The sequence below is a fragment of the Neovison vison genome, chromosome 12 (genome assembly GCF_020171115.1).
Source record: "Neovison vison isolate M4711 chromosome 12, ASM_NN_V1, whole genome shotgun sequence".
NCBI lineage: Eukaryota > Metazoa > Chordata > Mammalia > Carnivora > Mustelidae > Neogale > Neogale vison.
The window spans coordinates 130,134,980-130,152,059 of NC_058102.1; the positions used below are offsets into that span (position 1 = coordinate 130,134,980).

Sequence of the window (17,080 nt, forward strand, 5' to 3'; positions counted from 1 at the left end):
AACCAGGAGAGGCGGGGATGGGCAAGAATGATCGCAGCAGAAGGGGCAGCTGCGTGGGTTCTGAAGGGCAAACTACGGTTCCCCCGGGAAAGGGATGTGGACAGGTAGGGCCAGGCCTTTCGGGCAGAGAAACCACGAATGCAAAGACACACAGACACGAAATCGCATAGTATTTTCAGTGAGCCGTAAGCAGACACTATGTGTGTACAGTCATTGTATTTTTCCTTAACCATATTCTTAGTGCCCCTCCTCTAAGTGCTTTTTCACTGTGGGGCTCAGGGATTCAACCAAAACGCTTTGTGGTCAGTCCTTTACACAACAAGCTTCTGTAACAGAATATTTCAAGATCATTGCCATTCTGTGGGACCCTTTGTGCCAAAACAGCATTTTTTAAAAAATGTATATATGTTTCACAAACAAATAATCTTGAGCTCGTGGGGAAAAGAGACCAGGTATCCAGTTTGGGGCTCAAGATATGCTAACTTGAGGATGAGGCACTTGTGCTGAGCTTGGCAAGGTGATTGGGAATTATCAGGAGGAGGAGTTCATCGGGAAGTTCAAGATATGCTAACTTGAGGATGAGGCACTTGTGCTGAGCTTGGCAAGGTGATTGGGAATTATCAGGAGGAAGAGTTCATCGGGAAGTTAGAACGGCGGGTATATGAGAATACCCAGGGATAAGCCGGAGCCTGGCGTGTTGCAGGTTGCCAGAGAGGCCCCGAGCACAAAGCTACAGGGAGAAGTGAGGGGGGTGTGGGCCGGCAGGGGAGGCAGGTGGGCTCGAGCAGGGCCTCAGAGGCCATGTGGGAAATTTAGGGCTTCATCCTGAGCAATGAGAAACCAGAAACATTTTTTTTTCCCAAAGATTATTTATTTGACAGACAGAGATCACAAGTAGGCAGAGAGGCAGGCAGAGAGAGAGGAGGAAGCAGGCTCCCCGAGGAGCAGAGAGCCGGATGCGGGGCTCAATCCCAGGACCCTGAGATCATGACCTGAGCCGAAGGCAGCGGCTTAACCCACTGAGTCACCCAGGTGCCCCGAAAAACTTTTTAAAGAGGGGGAAAATCTGATGATGCGTATGATGTATATAATTATAATCATCTGGTAATTATTTTAGAAGATTCCTTTAGCTGGAAGTTGGAGAAAGACTCGGGGGTGCTGTGAGAGACCTGTTAGCAGAGCACATCAGTTCGCAAGGGGTTGACAGAATGGATTCGATGGAAGAGACGGAGCTGGAGAGAAGAGAGAGATTCGAGAAATAGGGAGGCGGAAAAGAGTCAGGACTTGGTAATAAATTGGTTACACACGACATGCCGAACTTCACTTCTGTTTACATACATCAAATGATATAAACAGAAGTTTTTATACTTTTCCATATTTGGGTTTTTTTTTTGGTTTTTTTTGAAATGTACATTTTAAACTCTTACTTGATGAAACTCCAACTGATGGAGGTTCACGATAGTAAGAATCAAAATATTTTCAGATTATCATGATGACATATGGCCCTATAATTCTGGATTTTGTAACAAAGCAGTTTGACTTGTGTCCCGTTCATTTGGATAATGCCATACTATCTAGGAAACAGAAATGTGTTTTTAAAATATGACAGGCTCCAGCCTGTATACATTATCAGACACAGGGAAAAATAAAACAGAATGTCTTGGGTTTAAAACACAGAATTAATGCGATTCTTTAAAAAGAAAAAAAAAGTAAATTCTGTGCTCTGTTTCTATAATGAAATGAGGGTTTTTTTTTTTTTTTTTGCTTTATTGTTTTTTGGTGGTTTTTTTTAGGTAAAAATAATAGCTTGATTTTTTTTCACCATAATAACTTAATTTCGCTTATGCTTTTTACACCTAAGCAGACGGCACACAGCACACTACGGGCAGGTTTGTACACACAGTGCAGCTCGGTCTCCCGGCTGCATGCGTGCGATCTGTCTTTCGGTGCTGGGAGTTATGTTCAATTTAGTAAAAGCTATATTCCACTGTGCACTAGAATCTCCCGTTTCTTAAACAGTTAGGATTTTATGTACTTCTCCTTATTGGCTCTTAAAGAGCACAGAAAAGAGCAGAAGGTAGAGATAAAAATGAACCAAGGCAAAATATGCCTTTGTCCAGGAGAGAGGAGGAAGCAAACACATGCACAAAGCCTGTGAGCAGAGATGCATCTGGTGAACATTACGGGAGCTTGCAGCCTGTTTTTTGTTTTGTTTTGTTTTTAATAAATAAGAGAAATCAAACGACAAAGTGTGATCCTATGTATTCACTTAAATTTTCCAGAAAACCCATGAAGCATACAAAAGACACAGCCCTGTAGAATGTACTGGTAGGCGCTTTCCTACAATACTTGCAGCTTCTAACACGGTTGCAGTGAAACACCTCCACTGTGTGCTCCTCCCTGATTCTCCGGGACGTTTTAAAAACGTTCCCTTGAACGTTGTCAAGGGATAAATCACTAAATGACAAAGGAATCGTGCCTTCTAACTGAGGCATGTTTCCAGTGGTTACGAAGTACAAAGTATTTTGGTTGAAAGGACTGATTGCATTCAGTACATGAAAAATAAGTCAAAGAAATTAAACAATTTTTAATAGGTTTATGTCTATATTAATTAGAAAATATGCATAATTTAAAATTCTTGCTGGCAGTTTTTAAAAACTCAATATTTAAGCTCTAAGTAAAAAATATGAGAAGTTTCTGAGAAACTAATGTACTAGTGCCTCCAAATTTTTCCTTATTCATACAATCAAATGACCCCTGTTTGATTAATAGTAGGAGAAGCATGGAAAGTAAAATTATCTTGAGTGTTTATTTTGTCCCCTAGGACAGGAGGGCAAATGCTGGCCCTCAAGCTGTCGTAGTGAGATGCAGGCAGATCCTTCCTATATTTTTATAGAAACAAACTTTGGTTACAGGTCATCTAACCAATTTTTAAAGAGATGCCTTCCCCGGAAAATAATGGGTGACCCCACAGGAAGGATTAAATATGTACCAAGGACTATGGGAAGAAATGGAAGCAAACTCTGACTTTGCCTTCATAGCAATCTAGTGTGTATTCTGGATGGATTTAGTCAAACCAGGGGTGGGAGCTGCCTTCAGGGTTAACACCAACAGAGCCCAGCATTCCCCAGAGTAGCCGCCTTCATTGGTCATTTCATCGCAGCCCAGTAGCTGCTGTTCGGTCCACTTCAGAGCTGGTCTGAGTGACAATCACAGCTTCCTTTCTCCCTGGTGGCACTTCATTTACATTGTGCCCTCTCTCAGACAGTTGTGATAACCTCTAATCTCGAGATTGTCACTTCTTCACAATCAGCAAATGTAAGTGACTACCAAATTAAATTTAATTATCAGAATATTCATCAGAATACAGGGTGATGGGCTGAATCCTATAGCCTCACTTGTTTTCAGATTTCATTCTTAATATGATCTTAAGTGGAAAAAAATTGTCAGATATAAAACGTAAAGGGATGTTCATGTTATTGGAGTCTCAGGTATGTTTTTATTGTCTTAATTACTTCTATTCCCATGATGATGTAAATGGGTTTTTAACACAGAATTTGGGGTCTTCCTTTGAAAGTAGGATGTTCTGTATATCTTATGGCTTGGAACATCTCTTATTTGAAAGAATTCCAAATATTAAAGAACATAATTAAATCATCTACCTCTTCTTAAAATGATCCCCTTTTTAATTTTTACTACGTTATGAGCTTTTTAAGTGATTAGAAAGCAAGGACTTTAGAGAGTAGGGCCTTCTTAAAAAGAGGCTTATTACTTGTGAGACTATTAATGTATTTGACGGATAATTATGGTCTTTTTATAGCAGAAATAGGAAATAAAGCAACTGAATATGCCTACATTACTAAAACTAGTCATTATGTCAATATTATGACTTTGATCTTTGATATTTACTTTGTAAATCAGCTTTCACCTCCAAAATGTTTTGCTGGCTTCAAATGTGTTAACCCCTGCCTACAATTAACAACCTCATTTAAAGAGGGGGAGGATGAGCTAAAGAGTTTTAACTCAAACCAGGAGCATCTCTCACTCAATCATTCCCCCTATTTAAAGGCTTAGTTTTCTAGGGACACTTGGGTGGCTCAGTTGATTAAGTGCCTGACATTTGATCTTGGCTCAGGCCCTGATCTCAGGGCTGTGAGATTGAGGCCCAGATTAAGATTAAGGTTCTTCCTCTCTAAGAAAAAAAAAAAAAAAAAGAATAAAGAAATATATAGTTTTGCTTTCCTACTGGTTGAGAATATCTTAATTGACTTTCTTTGAATAAAATTTCCTGGTCTTATAAGTATCACGGAGTTAAAAAAAAAAAAAAAAAACAGCTGTAGGAGGATTTCTAAGAAGTAGTCATGCATTTTTCTATAATGACAAGCTGTAGAAGTAGGAAAAGGACAATTTAAATTCACTCTTAACTGACATTTTCCCAGCCTCCACTTAAATCACTGGCACCTCAAGTCTGGGTTCATTGCATTGGACGTTAATTTTTTTTTTCTAAAACCGTATTTATGTACTCATTTGTTTAATAAACTCCATTGTACCCTCCAAGGACCGTTTCTTGAACTCAGATGACGCGCATTTCTCTTCTGTGTACCCAGTGCTGCTGCGGAAGCCGATGCAATTGATCCACTGATAAGCATCCTGTCGAGTAAACGAGACGGAGCCATCGCCAGCGCCGCTACAGTATTAGCGAACATGGCGATGCAGGAGCCCCTGCGGGTGAACATGCAGAACCACGACGTCATGCACGCGCTCATCGGCCCGCTCCGCTCCTCCAACACGGTCGTGCAGAGCAAGGCGGCTCTCCTGGTGGCTGCAACGGCGTGCGACGTGGAGGCCCGGACAGAGGTGAGAGCTTGTCTGTCCGCTCATTTTTCCGGTCTGTGCCTACGGGTGGATTAATTTGAAACATTTTCAAGGGTTTGAACCTACCCATCATTTAGAGCCTTCAAAATTGGTGCAGCCCTTCAGCCACCGGCGCGGGGTGATAATAATGTGTCAGTGTACTTTCATCAGTTGTAACAAATGTACCAGTCCGACAGGGGATGTATTTGATAATGGGAAAGCAGCTCCTGCCTGGGCGCAGGGGAGTGTGGGAAACCTCTGCACCTGCTGCTCAATGTCGCTGTGAACCTACAACTACTCTAAAAAGATAAAATTATTTAATTGGTGTGACCCTTTGGAAAGCAAATTGGCTTTATCTAGCAAAGAAGAGCAAATCCTCTAATCCGGTATAATCTGGCAGTTCTGTTTCTAAATTCTACCTAGGACGGTCTCTTGCCTCTTTGCACCAGGATGCATTGTTTCTAATACCTAAGCAACTGGAAACACACCAATTGTCTCATTTTTTAAGAGAATGGGTAAATAAATTTGTAATATATTCATAAAATGGAACTTCATATCGGTGAAAATGAACTATAGCTACAGACATCAACGGAGCATAATGCTGAGCAAAATCAAGTTGCAGTAGAATACAACTTGTGATTCTATTTATGTAACATTCAGAAATATACACATCTAAGCAAGATATTGTTTAGGTAAACATACATGTGAGTTGCAACTGTAAAGGCAAAGGTCAATGATTAGGCCTTGATTAACCGCAAAGTAAAGAAATCCTCTTAGGGAATCAAGGGAGTGGATGTAATTGAGAGGAACAAACAGGGGTTCAAGGTCATCTAAATGTGTCATTTCTTAAACTGATCAGTAGACAAACAGGTGTGCCTTTACTATGATGTGTTACATTATACGGGTGGGTTCCACATACTCTCGTGTTTCTTGCATATTTCAAAGTTTTAAAACCTAGAATTGTATTTTTTTAACAAGTGTACCATATAAAAGTGTGTTTTATTCTATTCATAAAAATAATGCAAACCTACACATATCTTTTTTTTTTCTCTTTCTTTTCTCCTATTTACTTGTCACAGGGCACTCATTCAAACATCTTGGGGCTTTGTTCCTCTCCCGCCAATATAAATAACAGTAGCGAACACTTACTGAGCACTTACTAGGCAATGGGCACTGTGCTAAGCACTCTACAAGCATACACCATCACTTGTGATGGGCATGTTTGTAATCCCCATTTTATAGGTGAGGAAAACGAGGCTTAAAGACACATTATACTCGCAGCAGAGTTGGTAAATTAGAATATCAGGGATGCCATCCAGAGCCCAAGCTGTTGCACTGGGTTCTCTGCTCAGACAACAAAAAGCTTTTCTGTCCCCTAGGGAAGAATAGACAGTCCCTTTCTATTCTATCCCCTTCTTTGTTCCCATTGACTCCAGTTCATTTGTATTCATCCATTAAGGCATTAAGACTACCAAATTTTTAAAAAATATTTATTTATTTAGAGAGAGAATATGTGCACACACAAGAGCGGGGGCATGGGCAGAGGGAGAGAATTCTAAGCGGACTCCATGCTCAGTGAGGAGCCCAACAGGGGGCTTGATTGCACCACCCAAGAGATCACGAAAACCTGAGTTTAAACCAGGAGCTGGACACCCAACGGACTGAGCCACCCACGTGCCCCAAGACTACCAAATATTTATTTGCCCTCTATTCCATGTCAGGCACTATGCTAGTCTTCAGCAACACGGCAATCAAAGCGCTTTGGTTCTGTGTCCATGCTGTCTGCAGAACAGTCCGTCTCCTTCCAGGAATATCACAGCTAAGTCTCCTGCTCTCCCTACGCCTGCCACTTCCTGCTTCCCACACTGTCCCCAGACCGAGATTTCAAATATATGACTGTCATCACATCATTGATGTGGCCATTGGTGCACCATTGCCCCAGAGGAAGAGTTCAGCTGCTTAGCATGGTGGGCTAGGACGCCCAGTGACCTGCACCTACCCACCTTTCTTGAAGTCTCTTACCAGGCTTAACTCCATAGTCCAGAAATCCCATGCTATTTGTAATTCTGTCCATATGCTCTGTTCTCTTATTTATATGTCTTTGATTTCTCCACTTGGAGAAATATTCTCACTTTTGTCCACCTGATAAAATCACACTTCTCTTTCAAAATGCAAGTCCTTCAAGCCATCCTGTCCTCTATGATGCCTTTCTTCAGTCTTCAAGCTGGGAACCGCCCTCCTCTATGCTTCCCTTACGCTCTGTGCATGCTTCCCGTGTCCTCTGCTTTGCGTATATGGTTCTTGTATGAAAGACTATAAGCTCCTTGAGTCTTTAGAGAAGGGACCTAGGAGTTTTTCCTTCCCTGTGTCTATGCCATTAATAAATATCTGGCACAGAGGGCATACACTTAATAAACAGTCATTAAATGAATAGGGAAATGAATTAATCAATGAATTAGATCTTTGCCACAAGAACACATGAAGAGTTAGACTATCTTCTCTTATACTCAGAAATAAAGAGGTTCAGAAATTTGAGTTCCTGAGCTTAAGATGCTTCCAGTAAACTTTTTGAAGCTGTAATGTTCCATGTACTAAAGTGTGATCCCTGAGAAGAAAATGTCTCCGGACATTGATGGAAAATGACTGACTGTGGATCAAATGGATCATACCCCATAATGGCTCTTGTCTTCAGATACTACACATAGAAACTGCTAGAATGTTCTTTTTTTGTCCTCTAGGTTCATATGATAGAGTGTTGCATTTCAGACAGTGAGAAAAGAGCTCTGTCAAATCTTTTTTTTCCCCCGATTAGAATAATTTTATCCATGAATAATTACCTTTATTACCTGAATTTCCTTTAACAGTGTAATTAATGTAGTTCTGTCCAATTCTCTTCTTATTCTTTTTATCTCTTCCTCACTCCTGGGAGAAATGAAGAGAAGATACTATGCAGCATTAACAAAAATCAGTCTTTTTCTAGGGCATTGCTATGGTAATTCTTTGGCCACACTGATGATTTGGTAGTGGTGGCCAGTGACATGGGTCCCCTGGTGTCACTGTATCGGTTCCTCCTGCCCAGCCTTGGGGACTGGATTCCTTCCCTATTCTTGCTGTAGCAAATGACCACAACATCATGGTTTAAAGTAATGGAAATCTATTATCGTATAGTATAGGACATCAGAAGTCTGAACACAGGTCTTATGGGTTGAAATCAAGATGTTGGCAGAGCTATGTTCCTTCGGGAGACTTTAAGGGAAAGTCTATCCTTTCTAGATTTTACCATCCACCCCCCCCCATCCCTTGGCTATGGCCCCTCCCTCCAACTTCAGAGGATACCACTCCAATCTCTGTGTCTGTACGGCTCCGCTCTTGGCTCCAGGTACCCATCTCTCCATCTTACAAGGACTCTTGCAATTAACTTGGGCTCACCTGATTATCCGAGACAATCTCCCCATCTCAAAACTGTTAACTTGTAAAAAAAAAAAAAAAAAAACTGTTAACTTGTCACATCTGCAAAATCCCTTCCAGGGAAAAGGACACCTTTGGGGGACCATCATTCTGTACCACAGGGCCAAATGAACATTCAGTGTTGATGAGCAGAATGAATGAACACAGGGGAACAGGAGGACAGGCTCTCTGTCTCCCTCCCATGCAAAAAATCACAGTGACCTCCCTCGATTATTTGACTGTGGCCTCCTCTTGACCTTGAACAGAAATCTGGGCTCCTGTCTCTAAGGTTTTGTAATAAATTGTTTCCCTCTGGATGTAATCAATTCTAAAAATCCTAAAATGTTCTTACATGGTTAAAGTCATTTAAAAATCCAATGAGATTTGAAAAAAAAAAAATCAGTGTTTATATTCTGTATACTTCCGATGCATAAACTTTCGGTTTCCACGTCCAGTTAAGAAATTCGGGTGGCCTGGGGCCACTGGTGGAGCTACTGCGCTCCAAGAATGATGAAGTGAGAAGGCACGCCAGCTGGGCTGTGACCGTCTGCGCCAGCGACGAGCTGACGGCTGGTGAATTGTGCAAGCTTGGGTGAGTGGAGCGGCCTCAAGTTTCAGGCTCAGATTAAGGGCAGAAGACGAAGGTGCACATCTTTCGGGTCCAAGGAAGTCAGGCAGAGTCCACACTCCCGCGTGCATGCGGCGGAGCCCTCGAGAGCTGGGACCGTGCAGTGGGTCTTCCCTGGGAAGGGGCGGCCTGGCAGTGGGGGTGTGGGGGGTCCCTCTCCATTCTTTCCAACTGGAGGTCTTTCCAGCACGCTTACACAACCATCTTCACCATTTCCCTGTCCACCTCTTCACCCTGATCAATCCCTCTCTTTCCTTTCCTCCTGCTATTGCTAACCCGCAATTCTGCGTCGCCACTTTTGAAGTGAAAATAAAAGGTGAGTCTCCTTCCTCCACCCAGACCTCTCCGTCAGAATTAGGCATTCACCAGCCTCACCAGAATGGTTTCTCCAGCCGCAGCAGGTGAGCGAGTTGCCTTAGCACACCGGCAAATAGGGTTTTCAGGTTCCACGGATGGGGTCACCCTACTTCTAACCATCTCTGTGTTCGTGGATATTGCCTGGTTAGCTGGAAAACTGGGAACCCAATACTACTTCCGCTTTAAATGAAGAACTCCCCCCCACACACACCGCTCGTTGTCCTTTTCAGCTGTTTGAATATGAGTCACTAGGTGGCATATATATTCTCAAAAGGACTGATTTGTCTTCATAATTCTGTCAGTCTTGCTTTATCTAATAGGGTGAGATAACTTTAACCTTTCCATCTCAATTCTTCATTCAGGGTCTGGGCCGGGTATATAAATGAGAACTTAATGCTGGATTGCTTGTTTAAAGCAAATAATGCTTTTTTTTTTCTCTTATTGACAGGGCTTTAGAGATCCTTGAAGAAGTTAATCTATCAGTAAGTCGGAAAAATAAATTCAGTGAGGCAGCTTATAACAAATTGCTCAACAACTACCTGTCTCTGAAATACAGCCTGACTGGCTATTTGTCATCAAGTAACATAATTGGTGATGGATTCTATGACTATGGTCGGGTGAGTGACAGCACTAATTCGTATTTTAGTATATACGATCATTTCTTCTTTAATCACAGTGCCCTTTCATTGCAATTTTATAACCACCTTACAGAATGTATATTTTTATAGGCAGAAACTTGGGAATCAGAGCTTTATTCTTAACTTTGGCTGTAAGATTTTGCATTTGTGTACAGTTTTAACTAGAATCTGATTACTTGTACTAGAATCAGCTTGCTGAGGCTACTCTCAAGTTTCGGAGAAGACATAAAAGAAGGAGCATTTTCTGTTCTAATATTTCTATGGTTCATAAACCGTGATAAGGATAGAAGTATAAGTGTTTCATTCTATTATAATCTAACTGAAATTAAGCAGACTGTAATACCAAATTTTAAAATGCAGTATAGAAGAACGTTATTTAAGCTGCATTTCTATGATTTTAAAAACAATATGCAGTGTAATTCAAGGTTAATGTCAAGAGAAATGGGAAGCTAAAAATTAGAATCTTAAGGACTTTTCAGCATTGCTGCTTAAGCCAGCATTTTCCTTTCTTCTGGAAACCAAGAGCCATTAGGAGAATGGAAAAAATTTTTTAAATATACAAATGCCACTTTCGGCAAAACTAGGAAACAGATATGATCCCAGACTTCATTTTTTAAAAAATGTAGGAGTTACTGAAAATGCCTGAGATCGGACAAAAGGAGTGCAGGAAGAGGAGTGAAAAGGGGAAAGAAAGAAGCCCAGAGAGGGGCAAGGCAGCTGCAGCTAGTGGTAGCAGGTCTTGGAAAACACCATCCCCCTCTCAGCTGAGGGGAGAGCTCAGAAATGCAAAAGCCAAATGCTCTGTTTGCCAGGCAGGTACAGGACCAGAGACCTGGGTTGAGCAAGGCTGGCACCAAAAACCAGTTTGGACCAGTTTGGTCCAAAAAGGCAGAGGAGACAGGGCCATGAAAGAATCACATAGCCAACTGTATTTGAAGGAAACACTATCGTGGTAATAGAATTGGAGACATTTTAAAATTATATTATTTTTCAAGTAATCTTCGCTATGTGGGACTCGAACTCATCACCCCGAGATCAAGAGTCATATGCTCTACCAACGAGCCAACAAGTCACCCCTGGAGACATTTTTTAAAAGATTTTATTTATTTGTCGGAGAGAGAGAGAGAGCACAAGCAGAGTGAGTGGCAGGCAGAGGGGGAAGCAGGCTCCCTGCTGAGCAGACAGCCCGATGTGGGACTTGATCCCAGGATTCTGGGATCATGACCTGAGCCAAAGGCAGAGGCTTAACCGACACAGCCTCCCAGGCGTCCTGAGACATTCTGAATAATGAAAAATGGCTAGCCGAAAACTGGACTCCTGCTGTTCCTTCTGCTTTCCCTGGCTGCCGCCACCACCTGACCTAACATCACACACACACACACACACGTGTACACACACACACACACACACACACACGCCACTGAGAAATCAGTGCTCCCAGAAAGCCCATCTCATTCAGTGATGCGTCGTTCAAAAAGAACAAGCACACCATTATCAGGACAAAGATGCTCTGAGAGAGATGAGGAAAAGAGCAGAAAAACCAACAAAGAACAAGTTCCTCAGGAAAATGTTGCCATAAATCAGATAAAACTGTGACAAATGTATTTGTTCATACAGTTTTTCTAAAAAATTTAATGAAACCATATTCTTTATAAAGGAGAACTCACTGATTCCTTCATTCAGTAAATATTAAGTTTCTAGTATTATAGGTTGAAGATGTCAGTAAATAAAAGACATAGATCTCTACTTTCATGACACCAGTGAGAAGAAGCAGACAATAAGCAGTAAACATGACAAAGAGATAAATAACGTTTATCACATGATCAAAATGATCAGAGCTTGGTGGGGGCAGTAGAACAGAGGCAGGATAAGGGGGCTCTATAGTGCTGGGTGGGGACTGGGGTTGATGTTTACAGTAATTTTGGAAATTGTGGTCAGGAAGGCAAAGACTAGAAAGTTGAGGGACTTAGCTGCGGGGATGGCTCAGGGAAGAGCTTTCCAAGCAGAGGAATATGTGTGCTTGGTACCGTTAAGAAACAGCAGTCAGTGTAGCTGTAGCTGAGTGACCCAAGGAGCAGACTAGTAAGGACTAACCCGCAGGGGTAGAGCCCAGACCATGTAAGTCTTGTAGACGACCGGAAGGAGTTTCGCCTTTGTTCTGAATGAAGTAGGAAAACTTGGCAGAGTTGTGGGCAGAAAAATGACATGCTCTGTCTGATTTTTAAAGGATCTTGTAAAGTATCTTGGATGAGAGAGGGATCTCAGTATAATACAATTGGGGAAAGACCCCAGAAGGTGGTATGGTCTAATCCACCTCAGCAGGCTAGTAAATTTGCTAATACAGGACCAGGACTAGCCTGTTTTTGCATATCCTCACAACATTGTCAGTCATCTGTTTGGTAATTAGTTACTCTCACAGACAAATTCTCTCTTATGTATACATTACATACATCAAAAACTCAACTATTTTCAGGGGCCGAACTGATAATGATGGTGCGAAACAGCTGAGAGAATAAAACAACACAGATTGTGGGGAACCGGAGGCGAGCTGCCCACAAGTTCAAGTTCCTCTTTCTGACTGTGCCTTTGTGTGTGTGAAATTACATTACTTCAAACAGTCGAGAACATCAGTATTCACTTAAAACAATATAACCCATGCGGATATTACTTTTTTGTTCTTAAATTACCTACAGATTAATCCCGGCACCAAACTTTTGCCTTTGAAGGACCTCTGCTTACAAGAACCCAGTGATCTACGTGCTGTACTCTTAGTTAACAGTAAATCCGACATGTGAGTCTCGTGGGGGAGGAGGGGTGCAGGGAAACACATAAGGCTTTTTGTCTGTCCATCATCACGTGAATATATAAGATTTCCAGGACGGTATCCTTTTGCCCCCCTGTATTTGGCATTACCCCGAAAACAAACACCAATCCGTAAACTCATAGCCTGCTATAGTAAAGACCATGAAATCACCACCAACGTGGTTTTTCCTCTGACCCTCTTTTACCACTCAATTCCAGATGTATTTCTGTAGTCAGTGCTTCTTACTCTGCTGGTAACATGAAGTAATTGAAGAAAGTGTAAGTAGATAGGAGCAAACCAAAACGAATTATGTTTATAAGCCTCCACAACTGTATGCAGGACTCTAACTTCGGCCCAGAGGTTTTCTGTGTTGTTGCTTTTTTTAAATATAAAATAAGAAGTAAATAGTAAAGCTAAAAATGAAAGCTTCAAAATGTTTCCTTAAAGTGTTCATGTATATCTACATATCTGTCATAATTTATTTTATGTGATGTATTTTTTTTTAAAGATTTTATTTATTTGACAGAGAGAGAGAGATCTCAAGCAGGCAGAGAGGCAGGCAGAGAGAGAGGGGAAAGCAGGCTCCCTGCTGAGCAGAGAGCCCGATGCAGGGCTCAATCCCAGGACCCTGAGATCATGACCTGAGCTGAAGGCAGAGGCTTAACCCACTGAGCCACCTAGGCGCCCCTATGTGATGTGTTTTATAAAAATATTTCCAGTTCCAGCTCATGAACAGTAAATCTTTTTGTCCTACCTTCACCTCTCCTTTATGCTTTCATTCTGTCACTGTTAAAAGTCAGCTCCCATTGTGATTTTCTGGGGGGGGGGGAGGGGAAATCTGTTTTGTAGGACAAATCTGGTATTGAAAAATAAAGCATTTTAACTTGTATATAATTTCAAAAATTTTAGTTCTCCACCTCCATCTATGGAAGATAAGTCATCAGACATTGGTTACGGACGGAGTATTTCTTCCTCATCTTCTTTAAGAAGAGCAAGCAAAGAAAAGACAAAGTAAGAAAACGGTATCTTTTCTGTACTCAAATAATTCTCCCCTCAGTCTGGGAGTAAGAACGAAATTAGAGTGTAGATTTGGGCCAGTTAATTCTTCTCATGCTTCTAGTATGATCATTTCATAATTGCCTTTTTAAATTGTTGTGGAAAAGATCTCTGGGACAAGTAGGCTTTGGGTGCCGTGTGCTGGGAACTTCCAGTGAGCCCTGGAGCACAGGACATTGGAGCTGTGAGCTGGCTTTGTTTGATTATCTTTGCTGGAGTCATGCCTGGTGCTCAGCCTCCTGAAGGGAAAGGGAGCCCAGGCATGTCATGGCAAAGAAACACGTCTTCCAAATGACCAAATGCCCGGCAAATGTAATGTTTTATTATTTCTCATGATGGAAATCAATGATGAGTTTTATCTTGTCCTAAGAACAAATAGTCTTCATTTTAGTGCCGGATTTGGATCCCCTACGGAAGACAGATCAGAACCGACTTCTGGACGAAATACGGCTCTTAGCAAACTTGCCATTAAAGAGAAAGGATCAAGGTAGGAAATGTGGGACTGTCTCCTTTTCCAAATGATCATCATGGGAGGTTTGGATTCCCCACCGAAGCTGGTGAACCGAAGGGGCGGCCTTTAAAATAGGAAGCTTTTCTTGTGGAATCAGGATGTTGTACGAGGCAAGACTCATGAAATGTAATTAAAAAGTAACTTCGTTTTTGTCTCTTGGAATCTCTTGGAATTTTTGTCTCTTGGAATCTCCCACCCAGAGGGAATTTCTTCTCCTGCCTCTGGGTGAGAACTTGGGTCACTTTGATCAACTGTGTACTGTCCTACAGACACGTGCATTTGAAAACAGCAACAGCAGTCTCTACCCAGTCATTTAAAAGTCCAGCCCTGTGTCGCAATCAACGTAAAATGACCCTCTGCCCTCCCTTCCCACCCATGCCCCCCCCACTGCCTTCGCAGGTGGTGAGCCCCACACACCGGAGTGCGGTCCCCTCTCTGTCTACCTTGTGCTTCTATCACCCCCTCAAGCCCCTCCCACCCAACCCAACCCCCCCCCCCCCCCCCCCCCCGGGCATCCTGCTCACCCAGAGAAACCTCTGACCCTTCAGGAGGCAGGGAGAGAGAGGAAAGGGAAATAGGACCCAGTTCTGCCTTGATAGAACAATTAGAATGTGGTTTCATGCTCTTTAGGCCTGGCATGTTTCAAACATGCTTTCTATATGTTTACGTATTTTTAAACCTATTATTTCTCTAATGAGCACTTTCCTGGATTCCTCAAAAACCCACTTGGACCTCTCGCCACACTCCGTGACCCTTTAATTATTGTTGACTTAAGCCCTTCAGAACCACTGTGGTATTGGAGGCTGTTGGCACATGTTTCGAGCATCCGCTTTCTAAACTGAGACGGCCCTCTACGGTCTCCTGAGGTCCAGGCAGTGGTTTGCTCTCCTCAGACCTCAGAGCTGTTTCTCATCTATTTCTGACCTCATTCTCTATTGTCAGTCTCCTTTGCTTCTTATCTGCCCCTCTTGCTCCAGGACTGATACTGCCCTTCCCTTCCACCCCGCTCCTTCCTGCCTCTCCCCTCCCTTCCTTATCCTGCCCCGCCCCCCACCTTCTCTTCCTGTCTTTCCTTTCCTCCCTGGGCTTCTCTGTGCTTCATTCTACTTGCATGGAGACCTCCTTGAGGACAAGACCATGTTCTGACTTGAGTGATTTCTCTTTCCATCCCTTGTGCTTAGCCCAGGGCTTGGTGGGCATACAGAGGCATTCATGTTTCTTCAAGAGGATAGAAATCTGGGACGCCTGGGTGGCTCAGTTGGTTATGCAGCTGCCTTCGGCTCAGGTCATGATCCCAGCATCCTGGGATCGAGACCCACATTGGCCTCCTTGCCCCGCAGGGAGCCTGCCTCTCCCTCTGACTCTGCCTGCCACTCTGCCTGTGCTCGCTCTCTCTCTCTCTCTCTCTCTGACAAACAAATAAATAAAATCTTTAAAAAAAAAAAAAAAGAGGATAGAAATCTGAACGTCTGCAGGAAAAGATTATTTCTGACAAGGTCCATCGTGATAAACCATGTGTCTTGAGCAAGTTGTTTATTTTCTCTTTGCCTGAGCCCCCTCCTCAGTACAATGGACATAACATAGGGTGTTTTGAGGCTTAAATAAATTAGCGTGCGGAAAGCGTATAGAGCAGTGCCTGGCACAGAGGAGACACTCAGCAAAGTCAGTACAGTTGTAGGAGACAGTTGCAGGGAGCCCAAGTCCACTCAGCCCTTGCAGGGATGCGGAGGAGACGCCAGAGTCCGATGCGGGAAATGCAGCCATCCCCTCAAGGACGGGAGCTGGGAGGAAGTCAATAGAGTCTCTGTCTCTCTCCCTCTCTTTTTCTCTCTCCATGTGTGTGGCATCTTCTTTACAGATGCTTTGTTATCCTCCTTGACTTTCTTTTGGTTACTGCCTCATCTGTAACCGTAGTTTTTATGTGACTTTGGTTTGCCATGGGGACAGATCTCGCTCCAGTTCCAAGCAAACTTTCAGTTCTAAAGCCCAAGAACTATCCAGTGCATACTTGTCAGAGAGACCATCTTCCCCTTCATAGGCCACACAACGTATGGGCTGGCTTTGAGGCAGGTGTCTCCCTTTGGTCTACCTAGCCATGGCCCTGGGGAAGAACTGGCCTTCTGCCCTCTTGATAAGGGAAGGGTAGGCACTGGTCTGATGGGAGACCATTGCACATATATTGTACTTAACATCATCAGTCAAAGTGTACTTTTCCCTCTGGTGCCTCTGATAACGCATCAGCTTTAATCCTTGGTGATTCTGCCATTCTTGGCAGAATATCGCCTTGTTTTTCTTATAGCTTAGTCTGGTTCTTAATCCTAAATCTTTGGGGAGAGAATGGACAGTCCAACTGGTTTGAAAGTTATTTTGTGTTTTTTTGTGTGTGTGTTTTTTTTTTTTAAAGATTTTATTTATTTATTTGACAGAGAGAGATTACAAGTAGGCAGAGAGGCAGGCAGAGAGAGAGGAGGAAGCAGGCTCCCTGCTGAGCAGAGAGCCCGATGCGGGACTCGATCCCAGGACCCTGAGATCATGACCCGAGCCGAAGGCAGCGGCTTAACCCACTGAGCCACCCAGGCGCCCTACTTGTAAATATCAAAATGTTGATCTTCAGGGAGGCAGAAAAAGAGAGGCGGAAACAAATTATGAGAGACAAGATCTTAACTATAGAGAACAAACTGGGGGTTGATGGAGGGAGATGGGTCGGGGATGGGCTAAATGCGTGATTAGGCTTAAGGAGGGCACTTGTGATGATGAGACCTGCGTGTTTTATGTAAATGATGAAC

The 17,080-nt window shown here is 42.9% G+C and overlaps 1 protein-coding gene across 7 annotated transcripts in view; it reads left to right on the plus strand.

Moving 5' to 3' along the window:
- ARMC3 (armadillo repeat containing 3) overlaps window positions 1-17,080 on the plus strand; it is a 97,825-nt gene that overhangs the window by 61,103 nt on the left and 19,642 nt on the right. For 6 of the 7 annotated variants that reach the window (XM_044228021.1, XM_044228022.1, XM_044228024.1 and 3 more), the window contains 6 exons: window positions 4,608-4,857; window positions 8,757-8,893; window positions 9,735-9,903; window positions 12,618-12,715; window positions 13,637-13,738; window positions 14,163-14,270. In XM_044228021.1, the coding sequence (XP_044083956.1) occupies window positions 4,608-4,857; window positions 8,757-8,893; window positions 9,735-9,903; window positions 12,618-12,715; window positions 13,637-13,738; window positions 14,163-14,270 (864 nt within the window). The remainder of the gene's footprint in view (window positions 1-4,607; window positions 4,858-8,756; window positions 8,894-9,734; window positions 9,904-12,617; window positions 12,716-13,636; window positions 13,739-14,162; window positions 14,271-17,080) is intronic. The other variant, XM_044228023.1, reaches the window with a different exon arrangement.